Source organism: Brachyistius frenatus, unplaced genomic scaffold (genome assembly GCF_029030835.1).
Source record: "Brachyistius frenatus isolate BFR_SWC_R1_liver_20210118 unplaced genomic scaffold, ASM2903083v1 Contig_5, whole genome shotgun sequence".
NCBI classification, from domain to species: Eukaryota; Metazoa; Chordata; class Actinopteri; family Embiotocidae; genus Brachyistius; species Brachyistius frenatus.
This window is the reverse complement of record NW_027210604.1, coordinates 9,853,857-9,874,140: the sequence shown is the minus strand read 5'-3', so window position 1 is coordinate 9,874,140 and position 20,284 is coordinate 9,853,857. Positions and strand designations below refer to the sequence as shown.

General features: G+C 39.0%; 2 protein-coding genes across 2 annotated transcripts; both read right to left on the bottom strand.

The window, feature by feature from the left end:
* Positions 1–250: 250 nt before the first annotated feature.
* On the bottom strand, positions 251–5,734 carry layna (layilin a). The gene is made up of 8 exons (XM_069721926.1): positions 5,585–5,734; positions 5,434–5,454; positions 4,831–5,128; positions 4,087–4,244; positions 3,962–4,006; positions 3,789–3,851; positions 3,589–3,685; positions 251–1,926 (listed from the first exon to the last, which is right to left on the bottom strand). The coding sequence occupies exons 1-8, from the start codon at positions 5,658–5,660 to the stop codon at positions 1,215–1,217; spliced, it is 1,470 nt and encodes a 489-aa protein (XP_069578027.1). The 5' UTR covers positions 5,661–5,734; the 3' UTR covers positions 251–1,214.
* A 1,237-nt stretch (positions 5,735–6,971) lies between these two features.
* LOC138634760 (complement factor B-like) lies at positions 6,972–19,895 on the bottom strand. The gene is made up of 19 exons (XM_069721892.1): positions 19,878–19,895; positions 19,331–19,401; positions 18,503–18,703; positions 18,229–18,414; positions 17,469–17,645; positions 16,639–16,725; positions 15,744–15,883; positions 14,697–14,841; positions 14,471–14,599; positions 14,013–14,123; positions 13,345–13,479; positions 12,793–12,899; positions 12,397–12,529; positions 12,167–12,296; positions 11,970–12,046; positions 11,258–11,358; positions 11,004–11,133; positions 10,844–10,893; positions 6,972–10,557 (listed from the first exon to the last, which is right to left on the bottom strand). Exons 2-19 carry the CDS (start codon positions 19,386–19,388, stop codon positions 10,363–10,365), a joined length of 2,292 nt encoding a protein of 763 aa, XP_069577993.1. The 5' UTR covers positions 19,389–19,401; positions 19,878–19,895; the 3' UTR covers positions 6,972–10,362.
* Between the last annotated feature and the right edge of the window lie 389 nt (positions 19,896–20,284).

The following is a 20,284-nucleotide window of genomic DNA, read 5'->3' as shown; positions in this document are numbered from 1 at the left end:
ATTTGATCATTCTCTTCAATGTCATGCCATTTTCTGTGGTCAGGCTGCAGGCACTGAAGTTGAATTTACTCCACTGATTTTCCCCAACAGGACTTGTCGTATTAACAAATAATGGAGCAAGTCGATCAAGTTCTGGACATCTAACAGTTTAAGGCAATATCAAAACACACCTACAGTACATAAAAATAAACAGCCGTTACCCTCGAGCATCACTGGTTTATTGTGTTGTGATCTATGCGAGCCAGCCTGGGTATTAATCAGTATTTTCAGGCACAGCAAACTTGAAAGTCCCAAGACCTCAAATGTTATTCAACCAACAAGCAAGGGCAGCATGACAAGGCCATGCACGCAGGTTACACACACACACACACACACACACACACTTTTACTGGTAAAGTTCCTCTGACAACTTGTCATATCCTATCTGAATTTGTTGGTACTTTTTCAAAAATATTATGTTAAATTGATGGGGGTATAGAATGAGATTGATTGGTGAGTTGCAGTTATGATAGACAGGTTTAAAAAAAAAAAATCAAACTGATGCAAATGAACCAGAAATATTGTCTTATTTTTTTCCATGCTTTCTCCTTTCCTGTCAAAACCTTGTGCCTACATTCCCCATAATGCAACTCACCATCTGATAAAGACTCAGGTCTCTAAAGTTTGTTGAAAAAAGAATTTTTTAAAAAATGATTCAAAACGATCAAAGTAGTTGGCGATTAATTATTGCTGCTCGAATTCGGAGTGACCTTGAAATTGTTTCTGAAAAGGTATGCATCAGTTAAATGTCATTACCGAATGTTTGAGCACCACCAACCAATATCCATTCAACGTAATTGCATTGAAGTGGGGGCAGAAATCTCAGGCTCAGATGTCACAAAACTTCAAACTCAAACTATCTGCATAGAGAAGGGATTTTTTTTCTTTTGATTTAAAAAAATAAATTAGATAAGCAGATTCTTGAATTTTAAGTTTATATTCCTAAATAAGCTTCTAGTCGACTACCACCGACTAATTGCCACACTGACTTAGTCTACCAACAGATCACAGACTGAATTATGGGAACAAAGACAAAATATAATTGGAGCGCGTCTTCGGCTGATTTCGATCCCCTAAACATTACGTTCAAACTGTTACAACCACGTACATGCACAGTTTCTCTCGTACGTAAATACAGGTTTGCTGTACACACAATAAAGGAGCTCTTCAGAGGATCAGTAGTTGTCTCTTTTGATCCAGTCTTGTTCATTGAAGTATCTTCTTCCTCCGTCAAGGTTCAGACCATTTCTGTAGCAGTCCAGGTTTGCCTGGTAGGATCTTCGGTTTCCGTAGGTTCCCAGGCTGCTTTGGTAAGTCTCTTCCTTGCCATTGGTGATGTATGTCTGATAGAGGTCGGCCTTTGCTGTGTGACCTCCAGACCTCGGTTTAGGATCGTAGATATCGCTCCCTGCTCTGAGGCTGCCATCATACAGTCCATGATCTCCATACACACTGCTGCCATAATGCTCGCTCTTCGTTGTGCGGCGACCCAGACTCCTGTCATAAAACTCTCTGTTCCCAGTGCGACCCAGACTGCTGTCGTTCAGGTCCCTCTTTCTCGAGCGGCCCAAACTGGTGTCGTAGAAGTCACGGGTGGTACGATGCCCAAGGCCGAGCTCGTTGAGGTCAAAGTTAAGGAAGCAGCTCTCTGTGCTGGCGAGTGTCACAAAGCCGCTCTCTGTGTCCCGACCCCCCAGGTTGTCATAGTCACCCGTCGTTGTGTCAGGAGAAGAGCACAAGAAGGAGGTGTTTTTGGTGTGAGGGCGAGCTGAGACCAGGTCATCGTCCTTTTGAGAGCGAATGATGTTGTAGACATCAGTTTGAGTAGAGCTAGGACAGAGACCCGGGTCTGTCTGGCATATTTCAGATTTCTGCTCTGTCCTCCTTCTGTCTTACACACAGAGAAGCATAAACAACAATAGATCAACATAAAAGGACTTTCAACGAAATGTGGAGAACGTAATAGATACAAGAGTTTTCCTGAAGTGAATCCTAAAATAGTGAAGCTGATAAAGTTTTTTTTTTTTTTCTGAAACTGAGATTTGTTTGTTTCTTTTATTGTAGTTTTTTAATCAGAAAATGTTATTGTTTTAGTTAACTGATCCTAGTAAAAAGGTATTGCAGAAATACCCTAATCCCGATCAGGTTAATTGTTTGGTAACATAAACCTCCATTGTTTTCTAAAAATGAATAGAAACCCATTACTGACCCACACTGTTGCAAGTGAGTGACAATTTCCTTCATCACAACGAACAGCACTTTAAATCAAATACCCCACACATCATCCTGCTGCCGTCAGTACTCACTAATGTTTATTAATTCACTGTTAAAAATAGTCCTGAGCAAATGTGCTATTTACTCCGGTAATTATTATGAAAAACTGCAGTGCACAGCAGTCTTAGAAACTTTCTTGGGCTTTTAAAGTAATGAAACGACACATTTTAAAGCCATTTCGAAAGATTTCATCCCGACTCAGAGCCGCAGATAGGGAAGAAAAGTCAGAGTATTGAAAAACTGACTACAACATTGTTATGTTGGCCCTTTTAATATGATTTATTGACAGTAAGAAAAACGTCACAATAAAACACACTGTAATGTAGTATTTCTTTCTACCATTCAGCCAATTGGACATCATCACAATGTTTTTGGGGAGGAACTTGCAGGTTTAATTTTTCACTAATTTACACTTACTGTAATATTTCTTGAAATGTTAATGCTCAGTTTTATATTATTTACGACACTTAAAGGCAGAAATTCAGAAGGAAAAAGTGGGCATTCTGAGCGGTGCTCCTAAAAACACCTTTTTTCATCATGCTTGATATTACATTACAAGGAAGACACCTGTGCTGAAGAGCAGTGTGCAGGAGTAGGTGATGGCGAGTCTGAGCAGTTGTGATTTAGTCAGTTGGTCGTTTTACTGATGTGTTTTGTGCAGATGAAGAGACGGGACTTCACTGCAAAAAATGTGGCCCTATATTGTACTCATTTTAGACAGGAGGATAATGATCTGGAGATACAATAGAGTTTTGGATCAGATGTTTATGAGTTGCAGTTCCCTTAATACACACAGTCTCTTCAGCTCCACTATCAGCAGCGGCTTCTGCTGATGGCACCAGTGAAGCAACTAAAATGCAAACTGTGCACTGTCTGTCTTCTTTTATAATGTTGCAAACTATTAAATTAATTGTCTCTCTCACCTTTCAGGCACCATAAAACGTAGTGTAGATTTAAGATCAATTTAGACAGCTGATAGCAGCTGATCCTTGCACATTACTTGTGTTACAGTAAGTGTAAATACTCCAGTAATAAACAACCAATATTAGTTTTGTTGCATCCTAATATCAGATAACAAACTTTACAGTACTTAACGTCGATTATTTACCAAGACACCTGCTCAGTTCTCAACTAGTTCTCCTCACACCACAAATTAATTTTACAATAATAGTCATACAAGTAGGGATAATAAACATGGCTGATATACAGTATTTTTTTGTCTTCAGTAGTGCTTGTCTTTACTTTGTAGTATCAGCCTTTGTATTAGATCCTCACCGTCTGCCAAGCAGTTTGAAGCAGCAGACTCCTATCACTGTCAGCAACAGCAGAATGAGGGGAATGGTGGGGATGATGACGTAAACCAGATTCAGAGCTAAAAGACAGACACAGACAGCAGAGACGCAGATTTAGTGACTGTCGTGGAAGCACAGTGAGTGTCTACTCTACTTCTACACTGGAGAGTTCATGAGTTTGACCTGTTCTTCTGCCCTGGTTGTGGTCACTTGGATTCCATGGCAGCACAGATGAAGAGAAGACATCTGGAATGAAAGGCATCCATAATGTTCATACTGTCTCACTATGTTGAGCACAATCACTCTTAAAGTACCCACAGTGTCTCGTAAATTAAGTCTCTGTGTCATGATTTTACCGGTTTCAGTGGAGTTGGGAGAAGGGGAAGGGTCTAGCGGGTTTTCTGAGGAGAAAACAAATCGCTGTTAGATAGATTTGAGGATTTTCAAAGTAAAAGATGACTAAACTAGCCTGCAGCGGTACCTGCAGTGTATTTGCAGATGAAGTTGTTCTTGGTTTCACAGTTATCGTCGTTCCACTGGAACATGTAGAGCCCACCAAGACCGGGGGGAGCGGACGGTTGGTGGTACATTACCACGCACACCTCGTAGCCGCACGATGGCTCATCCCAGTGCCAGTTCCTACAACATACCGACACAAAGCACGTAGACATTACCACTTTTTCTCAACACTGCCTTAAAGGAAAGCTTTACAAAACTTATAGTCTCATAAAAAATAATGTTGGTTTTTTTGGTACCTTTCTGTGGCCTTATTGAAATCTGTTGGCTACTTAGAGATGGCATTTATCGCTTAGTTTTTAGTTTTGCTTTGCTTTTATCGTATAAAGAAATTAGAAACAGTCAATCAAATACAGTTTGCAAAAAAATTTAAGGGATCTTTATTTATGTTACTTCGATACATAATTATCTGATAAACTACTTTAGGTCTAAAATGTGAATTAATAGCTATGCTACAGACAACATTTATCATTTTAAAGTGAAGTTTTCCTTCTTTAAAAAAAAAATAAATGTGTGGAAAAAAATGTATGACCTATCTCTCAAAGTGTTCCTTTTTATACCAGGCCTCAGAAAAAAAATTCAAACAATACCCAGCCTATAATGAGAACCAAAAAATGCCCCCCAAAAAAACATCTTTCTCATCATGCAGTCACCCAGTAAAGTAAACCAGAGTCATATTTAACTTCACCCACTGACCCTCTGCTCCCACCTGAACGTGGACTTGCTGCCGTCCAGCCAGTAGTACTGTGAGGAGCAGTCAGAGCTGCTGTCCTCGTCTCCATGGTTACGGCGGAGACCTATCCAGAAGTCTCCATCGGTTGGGCGGAGCTCTGTGATGAGCTGCTCGATGATCTTCTGCTCAGATGCCGACTCCACGCTCAGCAGCTGCCCTCCGTCTCGTCTGCAGGCGAGCTCCGCCTCCATGAAGTTCAGCCTGCGGCGGAGCTCGGAGAAATAGGCCAGCTTGTAGCATGGCTTCCCTTTCCCTGTCTTGCACACGCGTTGGCCTGCACACACACACACACACACACACACACACACACACACACACACACACACACACACACACACACACACACACACACACACACACACACACACACACACACACACACACACACACACACACACACACACACACACATTCACATCATTATACATGCCAGATGTGCACTTAGTTTTCCTTTTTGTTCAGTTTTTTTTCACTGAATACAAAAAAATTATATATATATTTTATACCCACAACCACAGACATGTAGTGAGTTTTATAAAAGTTAATATTAAATTGTTTTAGGAGAAGTGTGTTGCTTACCTCTGGCTTCAAATATATCCGCTTCAAGAGCCAAAAGTCCAGCGTTGAGTCAGGAAGATGAGAAAGATGACAGAGATAGATCCACAGTTGGATCAAGAGGTCTCGTCTTTGTGCTGCCCTGTGTTATTTTGTGTTTGTGTGTGCAGCTTACCTGTAATAAGGCTAGTGGCAGCTGATAGATCAAAACCTAAAAGCAGGAGGTAACAGAAGATTGTCAGCAGGTCCATCTTTGTCAGTTGTAGTCTCTTTACCACCAAATCTTGTATTTCAGTTTAATCTTTTTCATTTCGCTGTCCGCTCATCGGTCAGGCCGTCAAGAGGAGCTCAGGTGAAACCAGATAAACTCCACCTGAGCCTGAAGGGGTGAGCTGTGGCTTCAGGTGGAAGAAAATGTTCTGAAAAGGTTGAAAGTCAAAGAGAAAGCTAAAGAAGTGTCGGAGCGGCAGGTCTCCTGTTCTGTCGGCTGAATGAGAAAGTATGTAAGACCAAAGGAGGAGCAGGGAGAAGATTAGACGAGGCTGTGTGTGTTTGGGAGGGGGCTGTAATCTGTTAAGAGCAGTCTTAATGATTGGGAGAAGAGGCTGCATCGATCCCAAGACATCTAATCATGCAAGTGCTTCTCATCGTAAACGCTGACAAGAGGCAGATTTCACTCCTTCCTTTATTACTTAAGCTTCGGGTATTATCATTACAAAAGTGTTACATAAAAATGATCTCCTCTAACTCGATTGAGGATATTTTAATACATTTCTCTCAGGTCCAACATGCAGCATTCTTACTTTATGTGTCTGAGACAGCACAAAGAAAGACAGATCGCTAGCTGACATGTCCAAGACATGCGGGACAAGCCGAACATCCTCCTTTAATTATTCAAATCTGTGAAAACTTGGTTTTGAATCTTAAATATTTCTGTGCAACAATATATCTAGCAATAAAGGTTAGAAATAATCACTCAAAAACCTAGCTAATCTGTGCACATGGGGTTTAATCAGATTTGACTGACAGGAGCCAGGGAAAAAACACAAGTGTTGCCATGTTTCTATTCAAATGTATTAAATCATATTGTTGCATGCTAAGACATGACCTCCCTCTCGTCAAACCAAGCACTGCCCACTTCAAACCAATAAGTGAAACGCGGGTGAAACACAAATACAGAAAATCTGTTGCATAAAGTATAACACATTGTTGTATTTATGTAGGAGTCAAACATTCAGAATATGTTTTTCAGGGCCTTTAAACATCTAGTCTGAAATTATGATATGAAATGTTCTAGATAATGCACAAAGTGTATTACTGACACTAAAAAGGGCAGACTGATTAAAAGAAATACATGTATTTTTACCACATACCTAACATTCCTGTGTAGAATTGTGTATATTTTTGCCAAGAAAATGAAAGAAATCACGTTAGCTGGAAAATCTCTTATTTCTTTTTTGTTAGAGGTTAGATAAGAAAATCAAAACCACGATTAACAGGAAGCTACATTTATCAGCCATTTAGCAACTCAGACTTAAAAGAAAACAGCAAAAGACCAGTAATTAGCTGCAAAAGCTAACTTTATTAAATTAACATATTGTATCAGTTATACATGAACAGGATATATTGTGTTTATTTGTAAATTTCCTATATGGATTTTTTTTTAACCCGGCACGGACAGAGCCAGGGCAGTTGTTTTCCCGTTTCCCGTCTTTGAGCAAAGCTGAGCTAACTGTGTGCAGGTGGCAGCGAATGGTACCAATCTCGTCTCAACTTTTCCTTTGAGATTGTTTTTAATAAACTGAAGAAAAAAAATACAGACATTGTTGGTGAGTTTAATTCAATAGCAGAAGCTCAATTATGTCAAATTATTCAGATGAATATTCGACATAGGCCTATAGTTTAGCAAAATGGGGGTTTCCTCGGCCATTAAGGTAATTTCATATTCAAGCGGCAGCATCAGCAGAAGCCATGGATGCATGTGCTTGTGACCTGCTTTCCAGAGCACAAATGGGGGAAAAGTGTATGTATGCAGTTCTTAATGGTAGTAATTTCTGAAATGGCCCATAAGGTTGATTTAGCGCTTGTGGTGAGACAGATCAGCCAGAGTTTAAACAGCAGGATGCTTCATCAGGGATATGCTGCGTGCGCTAGCGGTGAATAGGAAGCAAGGGCGGAGGGGGAACGACGCTGCCCTGAAAATACTGCCCTCATTCATGGCGCTCTCTAAACACTAATCAGTTTAGGTGTAGATTGATTCCAGTCAAAAGGTTCAGCTTTGTTTAAATTGAAGGACGGGTACGAGGCATTGGCAAGCATAATGCTCTGAGCTATAAAGAAAAAGACAGAGAGCTTAGTGAGTCCTCAAGAGAGATTCAATAAGGAATGGAACTCGGTTAAAATTTCATCCTTGTTTACAGCATCTGAGACGAGGAGAGGGTTTCATTCAATTAAGCCTCTCCCATTCGTCCCTCCGCTCACATAGTCTGTCTTCTTCTGTCTCTGCCTCCTTTTCTCATCCCTCTGACCTCCTCCCTCTCTCCCAATTAGTTAAAGGGAAACCAGATGAATGTTCCCATGGGAAGCCAGTACATCACTGACCCACGGCTCCACTGCACACACGCAGACACTCCCTCACACACAAGACGTTCCCCATGTCAGAGGACCATTTATATTTAAAATGTATCACTGTTCTTTGATGTTACAGCCAATATGTATTGATACAAAGCATTTATAAATGTACATTTGCACTCAGGCAAAGCTCGATATGGTACAATAACACAATTTGAAGCTATAAACTGGCTCCGACCACCACAAATCATTCGTAACACAATGGATCGTGTTTGTTTGCGGGCTGTAAAAATACAATGACTGAGAAATTCAGTTCATTTCCATCTTAAAGCCAGAAAGAGAAAGAAAAAATGTAATTGCACACCAGAAAAATAACTTAACTTTCCACTAAATTCAATTTGAATGATCTGAGTCTGGCATGCCGCCAGACCAAGTGTCCGCATTGCGTCCGCCTGCACAGAGAGCTGGAAATTGGCCCTGACTCACTGACCTGGAGGGAGCTGGACGGCTCCATCAGCAGAGTTTTGATGAAACCTTTTAAAGGCTGCAGTAATTGATATGTATTCCCTTTTTATGCTGTTGTGGAAAATACTTGACAGAAGAAATTATTTTGATTTTGAATACAGAAACAGTTTCATGTAAATTATGATAACATATTTGTATGATCAATTTTCTTTAAAAAGTTCCTTTGTTCCATGCCTATATAGAGAACATTTGCAATTTGAATATTGCAAAATAAAAAGGTTTTCATTATTTTAATAAGAAACATTACATATAAAAATAATATTTTACTGCTTCGTAGAGTCTGAATTAACATATTAAAATGTTTTCACTTGCAAAGCCAGCAGTTAAGCAGTTTCAACAGAGGACTATCATCCACTACTGACACTTTCTACCTGAATGTTGTACCTAATGAAGCCATACAGGAACTACGAGTCTTTTCTTTTTTTTTCTACAGTTTATTATTTACCTTTGACTTGTGTGATATAACCCATATATCAGGCCAAATTTTACTGTAATAACCACATAATCTGGAAGGGATTCCTTATATGTGGAGATCATTGTGATCTTACAGAATTTGTATTAATCTAAATGGTTTACTGCAGAATGTTTTTGCAGTGTTGGCTACAATGGCAAAACAGTCAAAAAATTAAATGAATACTTTATACTGTACAGTATAAAAAGTATAGCAAGTTATATTGTCATACTACACAGCTTAATATCAGTAACCCTATCCAGGGTGTGTTAAAACATTTGCATTAGCTTCTGTTCAAAAGCATCAAATCACATTTACTAATTTCCTCATACTGGTTAACCACAGAAAATGCAGAATAAACTTTGAACATTATTTGTGCAGACGGGATAACAGTATAACTTACACTGTTTATGTCACTATAATTGTTCATTTTGAGAATGGATGGTGCCATTTTCATTTAACTGTGATGCGTTTTGTTGAAAACCTAACACTTTTTTGTGACTGTTTAGATGAGTTTAGTCATCCATGCATCAATCAGAAAAAAAAACATAAGACAATGGGCCTCATTTACCAACTGTTCTTAAGAAGAATTTTCTTCTTAAACCCCACTTACACAGATTTTACGAAAGTTCTGGCATTCACCAATGTTTTCTTATTTGGGATTTGTTCTTAGGTAAGAACCAAATCTACACACACTCAAGAGCACACTTACACACATCTGAGTGCTGATATGTTTGAGCCAAATAATTTAGTTAATGAATATATAATACGTTTTTTGTGTTTTCTTCAATTCTATATTTCTATAGTATAGTCTTTAATTTACAATGATATTTTGATATTCAAAATTTTAATAATTACTTTCATTACTTTACAAATCATCATGGTTTTGAATAATCATTACACTAACACCCTGACAACCTGACAACAGCTTTGTCTTCCAGGTTTGACAGCAATGAATTGCTTGTTAGTCAATTTAAATGAATTGGACTTTTACAATGTGATTCTTTATATATTACAACTATTCTCAAGAAGGGAAAAAAAAAAAAGACATTTCAGTGAATTTTTTGTTTCAATTTTTTTTTTTTTATTAATTTCTTGAAGTGTTTCTGGGATTGTAATCAGTGTTAAGGCTGTATGTGTCAGTATTTGGGCTGTTCCCTCCTGTATGTCCAGGACCATCTAAAATTAGACATGGGGCAGGTGAACAGGATCTGGGTGCAGGTCTGGAAGTGCCGCTTTCAATTAATGAAGACCGTGGGATTCATCAATATAAGAATACGAGTGCGAACAAATACGGGGTTTAACAACAGGTCGTGAATCTGACGTAGACTTTTTCTTAGGACATTTCTTAAGAACAAATTTGAGAAAGATCTTAAGAACGTATTGGTGAATGAGGCCCAGTGTTTTTAAACATCGCCTACATCTTTCAAAAACGTAAGTGGTTCGTAGTCGTCCTGAATTTTATTTCCGAGGATCGACTTGAGAAAAGGGGCAACTCGGAAAAGATTGATGTGGAAATCTCTGGAGGTGAGATCTGACTCGACTCGACCGCTTGGCTGAGTCCCGCACAGATTCTTGGTTCCCCAGCTGACCAATGCAACCTGCGAGAGAAATAGTAACTTTACACTTAATTCTTAATTGTTTTTAAATGTCCTTTTCCTTTGTCTTATGTTTTGATGCTTTTAATGGTTTTATGTGAAGCACTTTGAATTGCCTTGTTGTTGAAATGTGCTATACAAATAAACTTGCCTTGCCTTGCCCCGCCCTGCCTTACACAGTCACTAAGAATGTACGTGGTCACATGACGTGAACTCATGTATTGCTGTGGATATCTACCACCAGGTGATACTCTTATGTGATGTGCTGTTGCTGTATATTGCTGCTTACCTGTATTGTGCGTTCCTCATAGTTCTTGAACACAGCACCTCCAGAGTCACCTGTCCCAGTAAATATAAAGACACACAGGTTTTTATGCAGAATAATGGGTTAGTTACTGAGCTTCACGATTGCTGCTGGATAACATATGGATGTAACAGAGGAAACATACCTGTACATGCTATATGATCTCTATAAGGGTACAGGCCACCAGTGCACAGAAAGTTATCAGTCACAGCATCCTCGACATTAGTTGTTCTGATGCCGGGGGCATTCAGTGCTTGTTTGATGCATTCTTCTCTCTGCATTGAAGGGTTGGAAGAAGTGCCAGAGCTCAAAATCACTTTTAGGTTTTGAGTGGAAAAAAAAGAAGCATGCAGACACGCACGCACATGACAATGCACAGCTTAGTGATATAAAACTCACCTTTTCATGAAGTTTGGCGTTGACGTGTTTTTCATCCACAAAATTTGATGTCTTGGTCAGGAAACTGAGGGGTTCATAATTATTTGGTAACAGAAGCTCCTCTGGAAATAGAGAACACAAAAACAAGGTAATTTTCTCGCCCTCCTCAGGGCAGGTGAGACGGAGCTTCCACTGGCTTCAGTTTTGTGAATGGACTGCTCTGCCAGATGGTGAATTCCTCCCTGTTACGACTCCTCCCGCTCTGCTTACTGTGGCTCAAGTAGCATCTTCCTGCAGGAGCTTGTAGTCAGGGAGGGTTGTTAAGGTGATGTGGCCTGTGTAGGCCTCTAAATACCAACATGCTTTCACTGTGTCTGTTTTTATCCACATCTCCCGGATTTGGTTTGCATTGCCCTTTTCTTTCCAACTTCAACGCTAACACAGATTTGTCACTCTCAGAAAATTGACACATAAACCTGTCTGGTCTCCTTTCACTGTCATTAGCATTGAGCTGGTGTGTGACACTCCCTGACAGGGATGTCCGTGCCCCCCTCGCTTATCCCTGAGGGGCTGGAGCACCTTCATGGAGGCTCCGTATGTCTGTAAGGCAAACGTGTTATTCGCTGTCTACATTCAAAGATATTCAATGGTGGTGGGAGCGGTGCATCTTGTGAGTATATATTTTAGTATATATGAAGACCAAGCTGTGTTAAAGCATGTAGAGTTACCACACCTTGTTGCCTGCAGGTGGATTGTCCGACCAGCCTTAGAGCGTCACTGGTCTGCTGGGTGCAAGGTATGCAAATGGGTCTGAAAAGAAATTACTTATTTGAAATGGGATAGTAGAAAGTGTAAATCTCCAAGCAGGAGTGAGAATGTAACATTAAATTCAAGTACTGACGGCATCGTTTGTAGGACACAAGTTCTTACCTCAGCTCACTGGAGATATTAACATAGTCCATTAGTTCGATAAGAGCCACGTCGTAGTCATAGAACTCATCCACGCCTTCCTTACTTTTGGCACTAATATTGTATTTTGTGTGTAATATGAAATTCTTAACTTTTTTCATTGGGAAAAACACAAGACGCAACCAGCTGTTAGTATCATTGCTACCATCATCTGGATCTTATCTATTTATTTATTAAATATTTATCATTACCTGCTTCCTTTTTTCCACCATCAAATTCAACTGTGACGTGTTCGGGTAAATCACCAAATGTGAAGCAGTGCGCAGCGGTCAAGACAAACTTACGAGTCACCAGGGAGCCTAGGCATTTCTTGCTTTTTTCATTCTTAGATTTGAAATGATAAATAAGTATATTGTACAGGTGAGTAGGTATACTGTTTAGCACAATAAAGAAAGACACAATTTGTTAAGTGATTTTATATGTGCCAACAATGTCATGACAACATGGTATGGTAGTAAATTATAATGAAATCCTTCATAGGAAGATTGAACTCAGCTGTGTTTTCTCTAATTCAGATATTTCTCAATGAAGTTATTTCCTCAATGGGAAAATGTGATTTTAATGACTGTAGTGACTAAAACACTCACCTGAACATAAATGAATGCCAACCAGGGATAGATTAGCTTCTTTTGACTTATGTCAGGTTCCTCATACTCCTTGTGAAGTCCACAGAGACCCTTAACTTCTTCTTCATCTGCATGAAGAATAAACAAATAATTAAAAACAACAAAGTCACTGTGGCAAGTGTTCATGAATGCAGATTGATTCATGGTTAAATCACTGTGCATGAAAGGCTCAATGTTGAAACAAGACATCACTTTCAGTTTGGGTTTCAGTGTCTTGAACCCATTGCATTACATCCAATTACATTACACTGTTCCAGTAGGATACTTAATCATATCTGTCCATCCCTGCTACATCAGGGGTGTCAGGCTGGATTGAGAGTGATGGTTCTGCCTGCTTTCAGGTACTTTGGGAAACAAGAGAACCATGCAGACCTCCAGTTATGATCATATATCTACCCCGAGTTGAATTAGTGCTGGGTGATGAATGCTAGAGTGGATAGTACCACACAAATGATCTCATAGTTGAATACAAACAAAAGTGTCAAACAGCCGTCCTCTTTCTTTTTCACTTACCAATTATTTTATCGAAGGTGTCCTGTAAACTTTCAATGTTATTCAGTCTGAAGTAATGCTGGCCTCCGGTTCCTGCTGTGAGGGGTTGCAGGTCATCATCAAAGATCTCAGCTCCGATGGCAAAAACATAAATGTCTGTAACAGAATGACAAGTAGCATGATGAGTCAGGGTTTCTGTAGTGAAGTTTATTTCTTATTTTGTCTCTGTTAGATGGTCACAGGAGAGACAGACAGTAAAAGGGGGAAGAGAGCCGGAGAACAACTCAGTGTATGCACCATAAGCACTCTCCCTTCTTTGATTAGTTTAAATACATGCTGCCAACTACATGTGATTATATAACAAGAACATGTCATGTATCTGTTAAAACTAGGTGATGTGGACAAAATCAATTATCACAATATTTTGACTTTATCAAAATGTCCATGACTTTTCATGAAATATTTACACAATGAGATTTTTTTTTATACAAAATCATCAATGTTAGATGACAATGCTAGAACAGTAAGTTCAGAAAATTACATCACTTTACTGTAATTCAGCCTTTAAAACCAGAAAAAGACAACAATTGTGCAATATCAAAATCTAAGAGAATATCGAGTCGTGTCACAATATCAATATAATATCAGCATTTTGTCCATCCCTCACCATCTGTAAGGGTAAAACTCACCCAGGTATTCATCTCTTGGTTGAGTATTCTGCTCAGTCGCATGTTTCATGTATACCAGGTTCTTTATTCTTTCCACAGTGGGTGCAGGTTCACCGCCCATGTTATAAGCTCCTGCAAAGAAAGAAACCAGTGTGTTCAGAGAATAGCTTTTCTTATTTGAACATTTAGCCTTTTACCTGTTTTAACCTTGTATGAAAATAACTGTATTATGTTGTCTATATTAATCAGACAAGGTGCCATATATATCTTTAGTATATATGCTGGGCTAACCAACTAGCTGGCTGTATCTAGTTATGTGAGTTGTATCAATCTTGTCATTTAACTCTCAGCAGGAATGCACATGAGCACATTTTCCCTAGTTCAAGTCAAACTCTTCCTTTAAATATATCATTTTCCTACAAATCAGCAGCTTATTCGATGAAATGAGCCCAGTAACTATACCAAGAGGCTTAACTTGCCATCAGTAAAAATGATGATGGCATGACGATGTTCCTTGAAACCCTCTTCTCCAACTTGATGCTTTATGATCGACATCTTCTCGTAAAAGTTCATGAAGACGAGGTTCAGATTGGTTCCAGTGTTTCTGTCTTTGATTTAAAACACACACTCACTGTAAAACTTCCATTCGTTTTAAGTTGTGTTTAAAAATTGTAGAATAACAATAACTCAGCGTGCTTGACTCACCATCTATTTCAAATTTTTCCAAATTACTCATCACGGTTTTTAGTACTATTTTGCTATCCAGAAAGTCAAGAATGTTGGCAACTTCAAATATTTCAGAGGAGAAAAATACGATCTCATAGTTTGGAGTCACGCTGAAGGATGAAATCTGTGGGCACATTAAACAAATCAGCAAGGGGGATCATATTAGATGAACTGTTGACACATCTTTGTGATCACATGTAAACTAGTGAAACTGCTGTGAAATCCCTTGTTAGTGCAACACCTCCTTATATTTCTAACTGCTTATGGTTGTTATTTGTTGAGTAATTGGATCATTTCTCAGCACAAAGTGTATCCCGTAGTGTGCATTGACAACAAGCCAAAAAAGCTCGCGCCAAGAAGCATCAGTCAAGATTATGATGTGTAATTCATAATGAAATTTACTTCTAATGGGCCATAGTGCTGGCATCCAAACTGGATTACATTAAGTCTGTACATGTTATGTGTACAGCGTGCCAAATGTGCCTCTAAAAGTGTGTCAGACAAACTAAAGACCCTCATACATAATTCATGCCCTTTGGCCTTCACACCGGTTGGAAGAAAACACTTCTAAATATATACTTTTCAATAACTACACGACATTTCTTGACCCACAAGTAATTCTGCATTCCTCTGTCATGCTCAGTAGAAATGCAAACATGTCATTTTATTACTGATCAAGAGATTGATTAAATGTCCAGTGCTGTATTTCTAACATGTTTTAACAACTCAGCAAATGCATTGCCAGCATTCATCAGCAGTAATCTGTAGTTTCACCCCATGTGCATCCTTAGACCCCTAAACTGAGCCCACAATCAGCAAAGAAGTCATAATATAACTCCAGACCCAGCACAATGCTGCTGACTGTTTGCAAATTCAGCATATTGTAAGATAGAGAGGGCTCTCTCCATTAAAGAAAAACACTGTAAAACCTTTAATGTATACTGTTATATCATTTTGGATAAAACCCACATGTCCCTGGTATTTTTACTGTGATTTTAATCAATAGGAAAGCTTTTTGGTTCTCACCTTTGAAATAAGTTTTGTGACAGCATTTCTTGCTTCTTTGAATTGTTCCTCGTTGATGCTCTCAGAGATATCCACAGCGATATAGATGTTAAGTACCCCACTTTTGGAAATTCTGATTTTTCTGCCCTCCTGTGTGTCGTCTGAACAACAGAAAATACTGTTACTGTGCTATATACATTATATCCCACATTCGTATATTCTTTTTTTAGAAGAAGAAGTATATCACAAGACAAAGCAGCTTGTTTCTTGTAGAGATCAAAGATATTTTGTTATAATAAGGACTAAAAAGTAGCATAGATTGTCAAAGCTGAGGTATGCAGGTTTTAATGGCGTCAGTGGGCAAAAATTCTACAGTAACCTTTCAGCGTACTGTTTTGCAAGTGGTCTAAGAGAACACTAGATGGATGGATGGCAGGCAATATCATCCTTCAATGATAGGCCCAGTTGATGTCGCACACCTCAGGAGATCCACATGAAAGCCACGAGGTCAAAGGGCTGATGGGTAAGCCAACAGCCAACCCTTACCTCGGCCATTCACTGCCACAAGGGGTTGAGAGACAGGGTGACAGCCCCTCTGCAAGACAAAGGAGAGTGTAGCTGCTCCCCAGGGAGTAGGCGGGCAGGCAAGCAACTGCTGTGCTGCTTGTGCATGTGAAGCACAAGTATATGCTCTTCTGGTGGGAGGGGCTTAGGACAGAGAGGGAGGGAGGGAGGGCTGCAGGAGAAGGGCTGTATTTTCAAATTATGCTGTTTTGCTGTTCCAAAAAACGGTATACACCAGCTTTAAATGATCAATCATTTGTTTTGTTTGACAACATATGCTGTAATAGCAAAAATGATCCTATAGAATTGCTGGTAAATGATGCTAATAATCAGATTAGATCCAGTAACTTACCTGTAGTGTCTAAAGTAGTGAGACTTTCTTTGATTGCACTGCCAAATGCTTCTGAAATCTCCAGTGGAGTGTCGTAGGTGTGTTTGTCTGCAAGAGTTAAAAGACACAAAATCAGAGGTTTGCAGTAATCTAGTTAGGTGAAATGGTACCAAGCAAAAGTACTCGACCACCAAGAGCGACGTTCAACTCTCTGGAGTTAAAAGCAGCATTTTTAGGTGAGAAGCCGGGCAGGGATAACATCCTTGTCACTGGAACAGCGACTCTTACTGGTTGCTCAGCATGAAGATCCCATCTGACCAATCAGTATGAGTCAGCAGGATGTGATCCCTCACTGGCGTCCCACCAGTGTGCTTTTTGAAATGGTAAAACTAAACAACACAAACCCAGCGCAGTCCAAACACCAGAGCACACCGTTTGTAAGACAACTAATGGGCAGGTTATTCTCGATCAAAACTAGTTTATGAAGGCGGAAACTGAAAGTTTTCGTTGTGTTGCACTAAAGGCGGAGTGAAAGTGACATGAAGCGACTTTCAGCCTGTAATGTTCTCTGTTTCACGCAGGCAGGTGGCTTCACATTTGTTGACTCACTGACAACAGTTTTAGTTTCACATTACTTCTTACTTTTGTAACTTTTGGTTTGGGTTTCAAGAGCTATGGAAACATTTACTTAAGAAAATTAACTTGACAACCTCATGCCTCTGAACATTGCAGTGTCCCTTTAGCAGGTCTATGTATTGACTTTCCATTTGGCTCCCAGCGGACCTTTTTAAAGGCAAAACATTGAACAAATGAAACAGACTGTGTATGGCAAGTATAGGTATCTGTCTTACAGTAGCATGCTGGCTCTTTGGCGGTCCAGTGACCGTTCTCCTGACAGACTCTCTCTCTGGAGCCCACCAAAAACAATTTGTCTTTGCAGGTGTATTTCACTGAGTCGTCAATTCCAAATATGTTCCCTGTTCTTGAGGCGCCAGCTGGGATACCAGGATCTGCACAATTGTCCCCACCTATGGTAAGAAATTTTTTAAAAGTCACGAAAGAAACACAAATAGAGATGCATTTCAAACCTGACGAGAGGAAAAAAAGAGGTGGATTCTTATAACTTAATACACTAATATTAAATATTCTTCACAAATAGATAGCCTGAAGACAAAATCCTACTCAAGTGAAAGTACAAAAGTATTGTCAGTTGTACTTCAAGTATCAAAATTACAGATTATCATATATGATGAGATTTCAATTGTTGCAACAATCTATCAGCAGCACCAGAGCACAAAGTGGAGTTTTTATTACTCTGCATACAGATTAGTTCAGGGATTCCCAACCTCTGGTTTAGGCCTCTCTGAGTGGTTGCAAGATAAACCTTTGGGGTCTTGTCATGAATATTGGGAAAAGAAATATTTAAAAGAATATTTTATGAACTTATTGTAAATGTATGTAAAATCTTCATTGGCAAAGTTACAAGGATAACTGCAGCAATCAAATTAATGTAAAAAGTGTATTTACCCCAGAATCGTTTTGAAAAATAAGTATAAAGTAGCATGAAATAAAAAATAAATTAAACAACGAAAAACACTTTTGAGGACTTACTGTCACGGCTACAGATGGGAGTGGAGCCGCTCCACTTCCCATTTTTTAAGCAAACACGGCTGGATGAGCCTCGCAATGTGTATCCAGAGTAGCACTCATACATGGTTTTGTTGCCCACCAAGTAGTTCATCTGAGGAGGGAACACGTTTCCATTCACCAGCACGTTGGGGTCTGGGCATTCAACAACTGTGAAAGAAAAGAAAATGATCTGAATTGTCATGTAGAGCAGGCAGTCCTGAGGTAAAGTGAGAAACCTCACTGTTAGATTACTCACTCTTGCATTCCTGATTATCCTTGGGTGCTGGTTTCCAGGTGCCGTTAGGCTGGCACAGGCGGGTCAAATATGGGTATGGATAGCGACCTTCAGGACAGTGGTAGACCAGTATGCTGGATCTCTGCAGCTGCTTGGTCAGATTGTAATGACCTCCTTTGATTTGAACATTGTCCTCTGTGCATTCACACCTCACCTCACCTCCTGAAAGGAAATGGCCAAGATCTAGTAATGTACTCTCATTTTAGAAAGTGCCAGAGCCACATAAGACATTTTCACAAACTGAGTAGCAGTACATTAAGTAAGGATTAAACTCATTTGTAAAAATCACAGAAGACCCCTTTAATACAAATATCTCTATAGCCTTTAAGAGGTTTAAGATGCTATGATGTTAAAAAAAAAAAAATTGCATATTTAAATTTGACCTATTGTTTATATTTAATGATGCTGTAGTGAAAATAAATTTGGCACTATTAGAAACATGAAATGATCTTACATTCAGACAAATAACAAGGCAGCATGACAACATTTTAGATGGTTTCTTTCCACAAGAGTTTTTCTTTCAGTATTTAAACGTGTGTTGATGACTAATTTTTAACAGCAATTTTGGTTTCTACTTTACATATGCATGTTTGTTATTATAATCAATTTTATTGTTGTTAAAATGTTTTTAAAAGTTTGGACATTTGCCATTTTTTTTTTACTTCTAACTACAAACCTCAGCTCTAGTTATGCAGTGATCATAGATACATCGAAACACACATGGACATTTTTGTCCATTTGTAAATTCTAAATTACATATGTATTTCAATTTAAAGTAAAATACCTCACCCATACAGAGGAAACAGGAAATCACAGTGATCCAACTCCAGTGGACAGAAATTGCCATTCTGAACCTGAAACTGGTTCACAATTTTAAAAAATGAGAGGATAAAATGAGCTGCACTTTTGTTTCAGAGTGGACAAAGATCATCCTACTACTTTAACCTAATGACCAATAGAAGGAGATCAATAGATGTGTGTGTGTGTGTGTGTGTGTGTGTGTGTGTGTGTGTGTGTGTGTGTGTGTGTGTGTGTGTGTGTGTGTGTGTGTGTGTGTGTGTGTGTGTGTGTGTGTGTGTGTGTGTGTGTCACATTAAACAATCCCCACAAAATCTTACAGTTACATTAAACCTTAAAAGCAGTGAATCAATCAACTTGATTGATATGGAATTAAGCAAGCATATTTTCACTGACTATATTCATCACTTGCTGTATTAAATATAGTACAAGTAGATATCACTTGCAGTATTTTCAAAATTCTTTAAAAGGGAAAACAAATTTAAACAAATCCTGAAAGACAGACTTAGAAGAGTTAAATGAATACAGCTCTCATTACCTGCAGTGTAATATTCCAAAGTCTTGTTGTTACTCTGTTTTGTGCATCCTGACTTTAAGTAGGACACAGCTTTGCCTTTTTGGGGCTTTCCCGCCATGTTTACACACAAGGTCACACGTCTAATAGTTGTGAAATAACGGCAAATATTTGCTTCACCATTTCCCAAAAATGTGAGGCACTGGTGAGCATTGTGTGTTGACTCATTGAACCAATTATTGATGAAACACCCTGTCATGCCAGATTGGTTAAATTGTAGCTCTTGCTGAGCCTTACAGTCCCTTCATTTGTTGAAGTACTCACTCAGTTAATGTGCTAATACACTTTACGATCAATTAAATTTGTGAAAGCAGTTAGTCAGTGAAAATAAATGTATTTCAAAATCAAAGGTCAGCATGTTAAATAAGTTC

Excerpts from the sequence above, each read along its gene's own strand:
- layna (XM_069721926.1), bottom strand. The coding sequence starts at position 5,660 with ATGGACCTGCTGACAATCTTCTGTTACCTCCTGCTTTTAGGTTTTGAT. Across the intron at positions 5,129-5,433 it reads GGATATATTTGAAGCCAGAG|GCCAACGCGTGTGCAAGACA; the intron begins GTAAGCAACACA and ends GTGTGTGTGCAG. Across the intron at positions 3,852-3,961 it reads TCCCAACTCCACTGAAACCG|ATGTCTTCTCTTCATCTGTG; the intron begins GTAAAATCATGA and ends CTTTCATTCCAG.
- LOC138634760 (XM_069721892.1), bottom strand. The coding sequence starts at position 19,388 with ATGGCAATTTCTGTCCACTGGAGTTGGATCACTGTGATTTCCTGTTTC. Across the intron at positions 14,600-14,696 it reads GGAAAAATTTGAAATAGATG|ACAGAAACACTGGAACCAAT; the intron begins GTGAGTCAAGCA and ends TTTAAATCAAAG. Across the intron at positions 12,297-12,396 it reads TGGTGGAAAAAAGGAAGCAG|TTAAGAATTTCATATTACAC; the intron begins GTAATGATAAAT and ends CAATGAAAAAAG.